The following is a 12820-nucleotide window of genomic DNA, read 5'->3' as shown; positions in this document are numbered from 1 at the left end:
TCACTGTGTTCCTGGAACAACTCCAGGCTTCACGCCGCTGCCTCCAGCGTACAAATGCATCAAGTACCCACAAGGCTCACAATCCCCAGAGGAGACAGTAGGAAGGTGATTCATATTGCAAATCACACCGTCTCTGAAGGACCTGCGGGGCTCTGGAAAGACTGAACCGACACCCTCCCTTCTTCTACCTCCCTAATCAGGGTAATTAAGGCAGCAGACTCAGTCTGGATGGATTTCATTGCCGGGGCCATTGGAGGTAAATATGTAAAGTAGTGCTTGCTGATGAGAGCAGATTGCTGTGTTTCCTTCTTGTTCAGCTAATGGGCAGGTCTCAATGATAAAGCTGAGAGTCTTTCGATGGAAGCTGCTTGTTAAAAGTGCATTCTTCTTTATTAAGTGGAGAATGTCATCAGAGCAGGCTCACAGAGCTACTGGAGAGACAGTGCTGCAATTTGGTTGGCTGAGGTCATTGCTCTGCAATCTCCTCCACTCTAATTGCAGCAAGACAGGGCAAAACTGATAAGAAGAGACGAAGCGGAATATGTTGCACGCAGGTACAAACTGGTGGACAGCAAAACTTCACGCATCTGGTGCCTGGGGGGTCCTGGCAGGCTGTCAGGGTTGTGGCTCTTGGGCTGAGGCTGTGATTTGTGAGACGAGAGGGGTGGAGGCGTGGCTTTTTTGCAATGAAGAAGGTCTGAATGAATGACCTTTGCCTTAGCTTAGGTTAAGACTCATTTGCAGTTGTGATGGTAATTTCAGTGCAGGCGTGCTATGTAGCAGGCTTTGATCTGGGAGAAAGTAGGTTAGCCGTATATAAAAAAAGTAAAAGGAGAAAAGTGTGATTTCATTCTAGGCATTTTTAGAGCATGTACTGCCCAAACCCAGCTTTGTTTTACACAAGAAAATGTAGCCACTGGCCTCATTTCTTTTCTGAAATCTTGCCAGATTTAGCGGAGTATTAAATACCAAACAAGAGCCTTGGGATCGCCACTGCCAGAAAGGCCGGGTAAACCTGCCAGATGGCTGAGACGCCCAGCCCATGTCTGCAGGTCAGATCACACTTTGAGATCTACTGAAATTTGGCAGTTTCCCTCACCAGGAGCAGCCTGTGGTCCTGGTGCAGGTGTGCATTTCTTGGGAAGGACCACAATGAGCTTTACCCTGCAGCCCCTTATTGCTCATCATCCAAAATGTGCAAGTGGGGCAAGGTTTGGCATCTTAGAAGCATTCAGCCCTGGAGGTGCCTGTTGCTTGGGGTGTGGGCCTTCCTTGGGGTGCTTGGGAAGGAATCTTCATGGGAGAGAGCCATATAACTAACCCCTCCATGACAACTTCCCTTTCTCCTGCTCTTTTCTTGCTGAATTTAAAGTACTCAGTGGAGGTGGTAGCGCTGTGCTGAGGCTGGCAGTGGGACACTTACCCCAGAAGTATTCACCAAACCTCCTCTGAGACATCCCGTTGTTGACTGGGTTCAGCTCAGCAGGGCAGCGATGGTTGCGTTTGCTGCTTGGACTCCTTTGCTTTTGTTGGCACAGCTGTAGTTGAGCCATTTAAGGATAAACCTCTTCTGCAGGGGAATGTGGATAGTTGAAAACACATTTCTAAGTGGCCATTCTGTCCATGTTCCTGTGTGAGGCCATGATTCGTGTGAAGCCTTCCTGTCTGGGAGCCAGCATCCTGTGCTGCTTGGCCATGCAGCAAGCATCTCCCATGGGTTCCTTGGAAATGGGCTTAGCCTGGGAGGATGCAGGCTGGGGAGCTTCAGCTGGGATCAGAAATGTTTTTGCTTGTTTTAATGCACTTCACTGACCCTGGGGTGTCAGAGAGCAAGTTTCCATTCTGTCACCTGTGTTCGGCTTAGGGCTTTCCTAAGAAGAATAATGAACTTTTCACTGGCAAACAAGGGTGTTTTCTGAACAGCATGCTGTTCCCTGCTGGGAGCTTGCCCATAGACATATGTAAGGTTCTTAGACAGGGCTTCAGGGCTGTGGTCCCCACCCTGACATGGGACAGCTTCCAGGGGTGCGACAGCTTTCCTGTGAGAACTGGGAGGTTTTTGGTCCTGAGCTTGTTTCATGGCTTGTGTTTGTTAGAGCTGAAGCAGTTTTTGCATTCCCAAGTAGGCTACAAACCCAGCTGAAATGCATCAAACAGCTCAAGAGGCAACACAGATAAGTTTCTGTTTAGTAAATTACATTCTCGTGATGACCTTGATCTGTTTTCAGAGAGTTTTGGAGAAAGCATGGCTTAAGCACCTCTGAAAAACAGCAGAGATGCTGCCCTTTTGAATCCCATGTAATGATCCAGCCTGGCTCATGCACCTGCCCATATAGTGTTCATCTCCTCTGAGCTATTGTTTCTGTGGCCATGGGACAAGCTTAGCATCTTCAGCCCAGGAAGCAGTGACCTGCTGTGACTCCAGATGGAAAGAACATGAGAGAAATGTGCTTAATGACTGTGGAAGCTTTGAATACCACCAAATGGTGCTGGTTGTCTTTGAAAGCAGCTCATCTATAAGAATATCCTTCCTGGACAATAAAGTTGAGCAGGAGGTTGGACTAGAGACCTCCTGAGGTTCCTTCCAACTTGAATTTTCCTATGATACCATGTGTGTTTTCTAGCCCTGCTACAGCAGCAGCCTGGGCCACGGCAGGGGATGGGTATTGATGATTAGGGCTGTTGATGATTAGGGGTGACTTGACTCTTATGCCAGGTGTAAAGATTTGGGAAGAGGAAGATGAGATTCACCCAACAGTGGTAGAGCAGCAGGGTCAGCAGCATGCCTGGGCTTCTCCATATCTTACTGGATGGTTACACACCAGTCACGTGCAGTCCAAGGTAAGATAAAATAGTCCACCCACAGAGGGAACATCCTGTCTCCTTGTCCTTATGGCTAAAGCAGCTCCTGTTGGCCACTGCCAGGGTCATGTTTCTGGATGGAGTTCAGCTTGTTTAGGGTATAGGGCACTTCCTATCTTCCCAGCAAGGCACAAAGTAAAGGTCTTTGCAAATTGCTGTCTACCCACCCAGTGCATGGACCATGACTCCTGCTTCTCCCTGGGTCTCTCAGCCAGGGTTTTGCCAACAGCTTGGAGCTGTTGCAGCCTGGTGAGCTCCGTAGAGCTGCTGCTTGCTCTCTGCTAATTACCACTGGCCACCCTGCCAGGATCCCTCCTTATTTGAATTGCCTGGTTGAAGTGGTCTGGCTCATGAAGAGACTGTGAGTAATTCAGTTTTTTTCCTGTACTCTGTGTGTGTAGGGGGTGCCGCAACCTCTGCACAATACCTGAAAACATCTCAGATGATAGAGTAGGCATGCAAAATGGCTAACCACAACCCAGTGAAGATCATTCACCTGGTTTTGCCATTTATTTTTGTCACAGCTGGTGTGGTGTTACTCAGTGGGAGTCCCACAGGATCCCTCTCCCGTATGCATGCTATACATTGCTGGCCTTGTTCAAATCTGCTGTGCAAACAGGGCATGTGTGGGTCATGCTATCTTTGTCCCAGGCTATTTATATTGTGTGACATTGTGCAGAGCACTTCTTCCACATCCTTTGATGGACTTGGCTGAGATCCTCAGCTCTGACAACTTAACTGCCCTGAGTTGTTTGGCTCTTAAAAAGCACAGTTCACGGCAGGCTGTGGTTGTTTGGATATTTGGGGTGGCATCAGTGAAAAATCTGCTCTTATGGTCTCCTCCCAAGTGGAGATGTTTGGTCCTTGCTGGACCCAAGGTGAGCGGGAGCCCCTAGGACTGAGAAGCAGTGGCAAATAGGCTGGTTTGGGGCAAACCTGCTTTATTTTGTCTAGGTAGCTGCTGTCCCTCATCTTAATGTGTGAACAGGGCAATTTCTCAAGAAGGGAGGATGCTTCTTGTTGAAGCATCAGCCTTGGTACCTGACATGCATGAGACAAGGCTCCTACCTTCCTGAGCTGGTGGAGGAAGGAAGGGCTTAGCTGTGCAAGGCATATAGTGCCTCTGAATCACAAGTGCCTTGTCAGCCTGCATCCACTGCCTCTAAGGTTCAGGAAGTCTGAAACTGATGTGCCAAATCCTCCCATCTGTGACGAGTTCTTGGGCCAAGGGACCATACTTCTGAGGTCAGCATGGCCACACTGATGTTGACTTATGTGCTGCTCTTCCCTGACTGGTGGGGTCCGTGTTTGCAGTCTGTCTCTGGCCAATGGTCGGGAATCTGCGACAGTGCAGGTGTCCCCAGTTGACTTTGTGCTTTGTCACTCTCTGCTCAGGCCAGCGGCATTGCTCCTTTGAGCTGTATTACTCTGCCTGTGTATTCCCCCATCACTGTCTCTCTTCCAGCCTGATCTCGTTTTGGTTTTGAAATACAGAAGGTGGCTTCTTGGCCCAGTTTTCACCTTCCTTGTTATTTGTCTAGTGGCAGATTTGACAGAAATTTTTGCAGAACAAACTTTGTTTTTCTGCAAGCAAGATGCTGTTGGTTGTTTTCTTCTGAGTAATGCACCTCGGGATTGTCTCCTAGTGACACACCAGCAGCTGTTGCTTTCTTCCAAAATGTAGTAGAGCTTTCCAGAGCTCCCAAGCAGCCGTGTAACCACAGGTGAACACGCCTAGTGAAATGCCCACAGTGACTAATACATTTTTAAGTATCTTTTCTTTTTTTTTTTTTTTTTTAAAGAAGGCCTTAATGAGAGGCAGTTTCCAACTCATGAGCCACCAGACATACATACACTGTTATCTATGACTGCCTGGCTCCTGAATGGCTCATCCAGCTCTTTTATGACCTTGATCTCTGTCTAAATAACTCACATGGATACAGCTACATTGTCCCCCTAGCCTGATTTCCTCTCAGATAACGTGGTAGTTGATGTACTGGGAGGAAGTTAGCTGGTCAGCCCCTTTATCATCTGTTGTATCTGCCAACAGACGCGTTCAGATCAGAGCCGAGAAATGCAGTGAGGTGAGGGCAGGGACGGTGGCTGATCTATTTGTTACTGCGACCAAGAGAACTTCACGCTGGAGCTCTTTTGCCTCATTATCTGCCAGTAAGGCAGTAACTTTGTCTCATAGGATTAATGTGTTTCCAGCTCCAGTGGCTATTTTCAGGTCTCGAAAGGAGCCTGGGTGTTGACAGAGGACTGATAAGCCCCCCCCCCAGCATGCTGGGCATGCCGTCACTGCTGCAGGCAGGGGGGGGACAGGGTCAGCTGGCGTGCGGGGCGTGCTGCTGAGCGTGCTGGCTTTGCGAACACCCGGCACTAATCCCTCGCTGCCCCTTAATCCTGCTGAGCCCTGAGCGGCGGAGGGTGGGTGGTCTCACCGCAGAGCAGTGCCACCGGTTGTGCTGCGCCCTGGCATCACACCGGCCTCCCAGGGCTCCAAGCAGCCTATGCTTTTGCTCCTCGCTCTGCTTTTGCAGCAGTGTGCACGTAGGAGATGCACTTCAGAGCCTTAGTCCAGCATGTGCCATGGACTCTAAGGCCCAATGAATTCCTCACCCAGGGCTCTGGATGTGCTTTGTAAGCTTGAGTCCAGTCCCTGATGTGCAGGAGGAAGCAGGAGTACCTCTCCTGTCTTCAAGACAGATTGCTGAGAACCTGTATGTAATACATGAGGACCATCTCTCTTTTACAGATGTCCCTGTGACTGCTGCTTTTGTTCCTTAATATTTCCAAGAGAAGCATGGAGAAACAAATTGCTCCAGAGACCACTCATATGAGCAGGGATGCTTTGCACCTCATGCGAGTGTGCTTGCTCGTAGTCCAAAAATGCTTTACTGCCTAGGCTGAAAGGGGGAACAGAAACAGTCCAATATTGTATAAGTCATCCCTTCAGCCCTCCTGCAGCAGTACTTTCTGTGTTTCCTCCAGTCCCCGCTTGCACTGTGGTGTTATTCCTCCTGATAAGTTTCCTGTGACACTCGTATTCCTCCTCTGAGCATTTTGCTCTGTCATTCTTGGCTCAAACATCATCTCTGGAGCTCAGGAGATGTCTGGTGCCAACATGGCAGGGCTCTGGAGCTGCATTTTTCTGCTGTTCCCCTAATGCCTTCCTGCGATGGCGGAAAATGATCTGTGACAACGTGTGCTGTTAACCATCTCCAATACACTCTCTGTTTCAGGTGGTCTAAGCACAGCAGTGGGTTATCCGCTGGACACAGTGAAGGTACCTGTTGGAGCTTTATTTCTTGACTACAGACTGAAAACAAACAGGCCCTTTTGCTTTCTCCCTCCTTTTTAGAAAACTAGCCCCATGGCAATGCTTTCGTCTTTCTTACCTTGACATACTTCACTTTATCTGGTTGTGTTGTTTTTCTCTTTAAAAAAAAAAAAAAGTACATTGTTTGGTAATGTTATTTTATGGGTAATTATCTGGTTTGCTGCTATGGCATTTGTTGATTTATTTTTTTAAAATCTGATATCTGCATTTTAAAGTTGCCCCCATATTCCTAGGTGAGAATTCAGACCGAGAAGCATTACAATGGAATTTGGCACTGCATTCAGGAAACATACAGGACGGAAAAAGTAGGTAACTCTCATCAGAATTGCTGATACGTTATGGGTGACTTGTTTCAGAGAAGCAGAGCTGCCTCTGTCACTTTGGGGAGGATGGGCAGCCATCACATACAACTGTTTCTGGGGAGAAGGGTCAGGATGAGATTTAGGTTTGCCAATGAGCTGTAAGATGGGAGTAAGTTTTGGCTCAGCAATGTATGGCTAGTGTTTTTGAGCAGATGCTTTCCCATGCCATTCCATCTTAAAAGTGTTCTTTTTTCCTCTGTTTCCAACTAGGTCTGGGGATTTTACAAAGGTGTGTCTGCATCAGTTCTCACAGTATCCGTGATTTCTTCTGTTTCATTTGGCACGTACAGAAACTTCCTTTGTACCGTCTGCAAGCTGCGATACGGGGCTGCAGATGTGAAACCGTCCAAGCTGGATGTTTCTCTTGCTGGAGGTGCTGCTGGTGCTGCCCGGGTAGGTAAAGAGCCCAGAGGGAAAGCACAAGACGTCTTGTTCACAAACACCGGAGGCTGGAAAAGCAGTGAATGTTTTCTGTCTGGGAGGCCACAGGGCAGCCTGCAACGAGCCCAGTGGGTTTGATTTCACAGGGTTATCATACTCTGCGCATGCTGGTCGGCTCCACAATGTGGCCGAGTCCAGCTGGTGCCGGGTTTGGTTTAGAGTGCCAAAACACTTAAGAGCACGCTATTAAGAATGACACGGGCCTTGGCAGCAAACGCAGAAAAAGGAAGAAAAACAACTCAGGCAGAAATCTTGCCAAATGGCTCTGGCAGTTTATGTGAGAAAGACATAACTCAGTGTGTTAAAGCACAGGCCGGTGCTTTGAAAGTGGCTGCAGAAGCCCGGAACAGTATCGCTGTGGAAACGGGCAGTACACAGTGTTGTCTTGAGTTGACTCAAAACTCAGCGGAGCATCACTGAGAAGTGATGCTGCCCGGCAAATGTGCAGGAGCCCAGGACAGGGAGGTGAGGCTGAACTCAGGAGCAGTTTCGCATAAGCAGATGGATTTCTGTGAGTGTCTGCAGGTGTGGCCAACGTGGTGGAGCTCACCCCAGCGCCCCGATGTCATGCTGGGCAGAAACGCTTGCCTAGTCACAGGCAATCCTCTTACAGAGCAGTCCAGTTGGTCGGGTTTCTAGGTGTTTCCTATCAATCAGGCAACGACTCTACTTAACACAAGTTAATTTTTAAAAAGTCTTTATGGCCTTGGTTCCAAATACAGGTACATACAAGAGCCCTGATGTATGCTACACTATAGCTGGAGACATCCCCTTTCCATGCCTGTCTGGTTTAATAAGTTGTTACAGGTATTTAATATCCTCTGTTGAGTTCTGCCTTGCCTTCCACTCTGCACAGTGCAGCTCACACGCATGTCCTGCTGGTGGGTGGGATTCAGCACAGACAGAGGGGAAGAAGCTGGAATTTTTATTGCCTGGAAAGGTGGTAGACAAGGAGTCTGCAGGAGGGGGGTCAAAACACTGTTTAAATGTGAAGGGTTAAAATACCATCCTCTGATGTTACAGGTTGTGTTGATGACCCCTAGTGAAGTGGCTAAGGTTCGCATGCAGACTCAGAGGAACCCACATCCTTCCATCGCGTCTCCCAAGCCTGTTTCCAAGCCAAAGTACCGAGGGTCTCTGCACTGTCTGAAAGTGATCGCCAAGGAGGAAGGCTTTGGGGGTCTCTACAAGGGCTGCTCTGCATTACTCTGCAGGGATTGTGCTTCTTCTGCAGTATATTTCCTTACCTATTCTGCTCTGTGTGACTGGCTCACACCTGCTGGGAAAAATAAACCAGGTAGGTATCAGAAAGCATCTGGCATTACTTGCAAAAATGGCTTTTCTAGTATCACACTAAGCGGGAAATCAGGCTCTCGGCAAACATCACCAGGTACCTATAAAGCCTCACCCAGATCCGGTCCTCGTGTGGGGTTGCTGTGTGCTGCTTCCTGGTGCCATGGGGCCATTTGGGCCCTCCCAGTGTGTGTGCTGGCAGCCTGCGTGCGAGGGCTTCATCGGCATGACTTTGTCCCTCAGCAGCTACTCCTGTCCCTGCAGGAAGGGTGTTTACGGCACACTCTGGTGCTTAGTATGTGGGTATGAAATCCTCTTAATGCAGAAATAGGATATGTAACTAGAGATGAAACACGGACAAACCTCCCAGGATCCATCATGAGGCACAGATCAGGGTCAATCCAGAGCTTGAAGATAAAGTCCAGGTGCAGAATGTAAAGACACTTAAGTTTTCTGGTGTTTTTGGCTGCCAAAAAAAACTATTCACTTTGAAAAAATGTCAAATATGTGACATTCAGCAAAGAGCATCTTCCTGAGAATTATAAAAACAAGTAGACGCAGCTGAAGAGGGTGTGAGTGCTCTCAAGCTCATCACATCTAGTTTGCGCAGTGTTAGAATAGATGCTGTCTCTGCATGAGACAGTATCTTGTATTCAAAACTTGAGTATGCTGTGAAATCAAGGAGCCACACAGTTTGTGTGAGATCACTGGAAACACACAACTGCAAGAGCTGGACAAAATAATTGCTGAAAAACAGGAATGTTAACAAAGTTAGTTGACAAATCTGAGAAGATTGTAGCTGTACGAGTGCAAGACTCGAGTTAGCTGCTCCTCTCACTCTCCCCTGCAGGTTTCCTCGTTGTGCTGCTTTCTGGTGGTTTCGCTGGAGTCCTGGCCTGGGGATTAGCTACTCCCTTGGATGTCATCAAATCACGGATGCAAATAGACGAATCGGACCAGCACAAGTACAAAGGCCTCATCCACTGTGCTAGGGAAAGTGTGAGAAAGGAGGGTGCAAAAGTGCTTTTCAAAGGCCTGGGCTTAAACTGCATTCGTGCCTTTCCTGTGAACATGGTGGTATTTGTAACATATGAAGCTGTACTGAGATTTACAGATCATTATGCAAACAAAAAATAGCTTGTGCCGTTCTGTTCAGAGGTGTATTTTGTTTAGTTTGGTTTTTTTTTGTAACACAACATCCACAAACAACGGCTGAACATTGTCTCCTTTGATGGACAGTGTAAGAAGCATGGACATTGCAGCACAAAGCTGGTTGACTGACAGCTTTGTTTTATTCTTATAGGATTACAAACTCATCAGGGAGTCTTGGACTTGTATACAACCTCCCTTTTATCTCATTAATGTATTTAGACTGTAACCGCTTCTTAGACCCTTGAAACATTTGCAAATATTTATGTTCTAAGAAGCTGCTAGTCTGATCACAGATTTTGGTAAAGGATTCATTTTGTTTTCTACTGGCACAGAAAATGATCTTTACAACTAAGACAAGAGCTGGGAGGAGTTTGTGTAAGATTTAACACTATCCAGTGCGTGCTCTTCACATGTAGTGCCCATATTGCATTCACTAACTTACATATTTGTGCTCCAGGCTGTAACTGTTCCTTCCCAGCTGTAATTTCCCCAAAGTACTCTACAATTATATCCCTTTGGTAGCAGCTGAAATATGAACTCCCTTGCTTTTTCCTGTCATTATTTAATGCGTGCCAGACATGGTCTGTTTACAGAATCACACTAATGGCCTCATTGAAAGTGAAACCAGGCAGATTCCCATAAGCCATGTGATTTTCTCCCTCTGCAGCCCTGAGCCCTACAGCGTCAGTCCCCTCCCAGTCTCTGAAGCTTGACACAGCTTTGGAGGCAATCTGTTCTCATCCTGGAAGGAGGGTAGGAATAGATGCAAAACCGCTTTGCCTCTCAAAGAAAAGGCTGCCATAAAATCTGTGCACTAGCGGGGTTAGGTAAGTTAAAGGAGAATTGCAAAGCTGTAGAATATAATTAAAATTTACAACTTTTTTAAAATGCATACTCTTCTCCCTTTACACTGTTAGGAACAGACAAATGTTTTTTTGGTCAAAGGTACATTTTGAAGGAATTTCTGACTTTCCTAACAATTATTTCTTTTTCACAAAGGTATAAAGTTTCATCAACATGTCAGTTGAAAAAAAAACCCACCCAAGCTATTGCTTCAGAAGGAGAACACCTAAACCCAGAAATTAATTTGCTCACCCTGCATCAGGAACCGCATGTATGTTTTCTGTCTCTGTTTTAGTCCCTGGATGATGAGAACTGGAGTGGACTGGATCCGGCCCCTCTCAGATTCTGCTGAAAGTGCATTTTTTGGAGGGAAAGAGGAAGACTATTTTTAAAGGAGTTCTCATATTCAGGGTTCATGCCCTTCTGGTCCACAGCCACTTTTACTGGTTGATAGCTTGGCTTTGACTACACTGACAGTAACTGTATGAGGTTTAGCAAGGCCAAGTGCAGGGTCCTGCACTTGGGTCACAACAACCCCCAGCAGCGCTACAGGCTGGGGGAGGAGTGGCTGGAAAGCTGCCCGGCAGAAAAGGACCTGGGGGTGCTGGTCGACAGCCGGCTGAACATGAGCCAGCAGTGTGCCCAGGTGGCCAAGAAGGCCAACAGCATCCTGGCCTGTATCAGCAATAGTGTGGCCAGCAGGAGCAGGGAGGTGATCGTGCCCCTGTACTCGGCACTGGTGAGGCCGCACCTCGAATGCTGTGTGCAGTTTTGGGCCCCTCACTGCAAGAAGGACATTGAGGTGCTGGAGCGTGTCCAGAGACGGGCAACGAAGCTGGTGAAGGGTCTGGAGAACAGGTCTTGTGAGGAGCGGCTGAGGGAACTGGGGCTGTTTAGCCTGAAGAAAAGGAGGCTGAGGGGAGACCTTATTGTTCTCTACAGGTACCTGAAAGGAGGTTGTAGTGAGGTGGGGGTCAGTCTCTTCTCCCAAGTAACAAGCCATAGGACGAGAGGAAATGGCCTCAAGTTGCTCCAGGGAAGGTTTAGATTGGCCATTAGGAAAAATTTCTTTACCGAAAGAGTGGTCAAACATTGGAACTGGCTGCCCAGGCAAGTGGTGGAGTCACCATCCCTGGAGGTGTTAAAAAAAAGTGTAGATGTGGCACTCTGGGACATGGTTTAGTGGGCATGGTGGTGCTGGGTTGACGGTTGGACTTGATGATCTTACAAGTCTTTTCCAACTTATTGATTCTATGGTATATAAAAAAAGGATCTTGTGCTAGAATGACAAGTTTAAAATTTTCAGGTGCTACTACAAAAGAAATAAAGGGACCTCTTCCACTCCAGACAGTCCTCCTGAAATCTAAGCTGTCAACTGGCTTTTTAAACATGTTCACAGCCATGCTATCAAATAATCAGCGTAATTCTCCTCTCATGAGTCTAACCAACTCTTGCAGCTGATCCAAGAGCAGAGTTAAAAGACCAGGCACATGCAGAGTATGTCACCTTAAAGGGAAGTGAAATGAAAGACCCAACGCTGAACCAGCCTACCACTCCCAGTTACATCTTAGGGCATCAGCACCAGACTTCCTTTAGTCAGAAAGCCCTTACAGCAGAAGATTTAAGTCCTCAAAATTTGGAATTCCTCTTCAGATGGCTCTTAGGAGTCTACTACCCTCACCTCTTTTACAAGGGATGCATTTGACTGAGTGCTATTCCAGCTGGGTAGCGATTTGTCCCAGCTCTGCCTGGATGTTTTCTGGAATCATACTCCTTTATGCTGTATTCTTCCCAGTCAACCTTGTTCTCAGGCATTACGTCCTCTGAACAGACAGTAAAAAAATGCCTACAAATCAGACTAAACAATCATTTATTGTTAGGCAGTGTTGATACCATCCATGGTGCCCAAGTGTTGAAAATAAAATAGCTCAGATTTCCTAATAGGTTCACGCATTCAGATGACTAAAAATGTCTCTTCCTGTGGGTGTAACTGAAATACAGCCAGTTTCAAGAAACAGGAATTACAGATGAATTGCAAAAATGAGTGGGAATAACTGCGGAAGCCAGTGGGGGGGGCTGAGAACTGTATGCCTCAGGGTATTCAGCACCATATAAAAGCAGGTTCTCATGTGGGCTGAACAAATGCTATACGAGGTAAGTTGTATCTCCAGGCAGCTTATTTCAGGAAGGTAACTGCTTTGCAATCCACCCCATTCACAAGCCTTTACTGGAAAAAAATAGATACACACAGTGTACAGGTGACAACCTGCCTTAGAGCAAGGACTCCCAGCTAATTCACACTGATACAAACTACCAACAGGTACAGGAATTGACTGTTTAAGTATTGTAAACACAGGCACATAAACAGGAACCAATTTTTATTTAATGACATGACACATTGTACATATTATGTACTCCACTACATACACACCATGCTGGATGTTTGGCTTCTGGATTTCAGAACTTGACTTATTTTCTGTTTTCTTTATATTACCTTGACCTTCAGCTACTCTGATAATCACAG

General features: G+C 47.1%; 1 protein-coding gene across 1 annotated transcript; it reads left to right on the top strand.

Annotated features, from left to right (window-relative positions):
- The first annotated feature begins 228 nt into the window (after positions 1–228).
- On the top strand, positions 229–9438 carry SLC25A47 (solute carrier family 25 member 47). The gene is made up of 6 exons (XM_009949948.1): positions 229–256; positions 6108–6151; positions 6439–6510; positions 6778–6960; positions 8032–8305; positions 9152–9438. The coding sequence occupies exons 1-6, from the start codon at positions 229–231 to the stop codon at positions 9436–9438; spliced, it is 888 nt and encodes a 295-aa protein (XP_009948250.1).
- Positions 9439–12820: the final 3382 nt, after the last annotated feature.

Source organism: Leptosomus discolor, chromosome 3, assembly GCF_034619465.1.
Source record: "Leptosomus discolor isolate bLepDis1 chromosome 3, bLepDis1.hap2, whole genome shotgun sequence".
Taxonomy (NCBI): domain Eukaryota; kingdom Metazoa; phylum Chordata; class Aves; order Leptosomiformes; family Leptosomidae; genus Leptosomus; species Leptosomus discolor.
Note: the sequence above shows the minus strand (reverse complement) of the source record. Positions and strands in the feature narration are given on the sequence as shown.